This window comes from Trichoderma harzianum (genome assembly GCF_003025095.1).
Source record: "Trichoderma harzianum CBS 226.95 unplaced genomic scaffold M431scaffold_183, whole genome shotgun sequence".
NCBI classification, from domain to species: domain Eukaryota; kingdom Fungi; phylum Ascomycota; class Sordariomycetes; order Hypocreales; family Hypocreaceae; genus Trichoderma; species Trichoderma harzianum.
The window spans coordinates 3401-5008 of NW_020209431.1; the positions used below are offsets into that span (position 1 = coordinate 3401).

The 1608-nt window shown below is 10.6% G+C and overlaps 1 protein-coding gene across 1 annotated transcript; it reads left to right on the forward strand.

Annotated features, from left to right (window-relative positions):
• Window positions 1-461: 461 nt before the first annotated feature.
• On the forward strand, window positions 462-695 carry M431DRAFT_102728 (hypothetical protein; the record flags this gene model as incomplete). Its single annotated transcript, XM_024911478.1, has 1 exon — window positions 462-695. A coding segment is annotated over one exon (234 nt), but the record flags the coding sequence as incomplete, so codon positions are not given.
• Window positions 696-1608: the final 913 nt, after the last annotated feature.

Genomic DNA, 1608 nt, shown 5'->3' on the forward strand with positions numbered 1-1608 from the left:
ACTTTTAGGAAATATTAGAAGTTAAGGTATAAATATTAAAGAAAAACTAATATAAAAACCTAGTTATTTAATTAATTAATACCTTATATTAAATTAAGATAAATAACTTAATTATTAATAATATAAAGGAATATATTAAAAACTAAGAAAATAAATAATACCTAGAAGGTATTTTTATAAATACTAAATACTTAATATTAAATAATCTTATTTAAGTACTAAAGGATCTATAAAATAAAGTAGTAAAAATAATATATATATATAAACTTAATATATATTATAAAATATAAAAAACTACTTAGTAAGTTACTTAATACTTTGAATTTAAAGGAATTAAAAAATAAGTATAAAAAGTTATATTAAAATATATAATATATAAATAAACTAAAAGCTTTAAGTATAAGCTATATAAATAACTATAATTATTATTTATATTATAAAGATTATAGGAATTAATTTTATTTAACTTAATTATTAAACTACTTTTTTTAAAAGAATTAGTTATAAAAATACTTTATAATAGTATTTTTATAATAGTTAATAAACTTATAAAAATAGCTTACTTTATATTATTTAAAGAAGTTAATAATATAAAGAAATTAGCTTATATAATAGTAAAGTATATTATAAGTAATTATAAACTACTAAAAAATATAATTTTTAATAAAGGAAATATATTTATATTTAAATTTTAAAAAGTATTTATAGTTAAATTAAAAATAAATTATAAGGTTAATATAACCTACTATTTATAAACTAATAAATAAATAAAAAAGATTAATTAAATAATTAAGACTTATTTATATTATTATATTAATTTTAAGTAAAATAACTAAGTAAAACTACTTTTTATTATATAACTTATATATAATAATATAAAATTAAAATTAATTAAAAAATTATTATTTTTCCTAAATTATAAATTTAAACCTAAAGCTTATTAATTACTAAAGTAAAAGGAAAATATTAAAAAAATTATAATTAAAGTAGAAGATATAATTAAATTATATAATAAACTATAATAATAATTTAAATTTATTTAAAAAAGAATAATTAAATATATAAATAAAAATAAGATTAAAAGATTAACCCTTTAAGAAAGAGATATAGTTTAATTATATTAATATATATAAGGAAATAAATAAGTAAATATTAAAATAAATAAATTAAGTAATAAACTTAATTTTAAAAAGCTTAAACTTTATAAAATTTTAAGAAAAATTAAAAAAGTAAATTATAAACTTAAACTTTTAAAATAATAAAAAAAATAAGGAAAATATATATATTTTATATTTTATATCTTTTTACTAAAAAAAATATAAATTAATAAAAAAACTAAAAGGTTTATTTAAAATAAAATTATTATTAAAGGGGAAGAAAAAAAATATAAAGTAAAAGATATTAATATAATAAAAATAAAAGAAAATAGTAAATAATATTATAAAATATAATAAAAAAAAAAGAAAAAAAAATAAAAACTTATTAAATACTTTAAGAATTTAATAATATTAGTAAAAAAACTTTATTAAAGCCTAAGGATTATACTAACTTAGGATTTATTACTAATATCCTTAAATAATTTATTAATTTTAAAAAAGTAAAAATAAC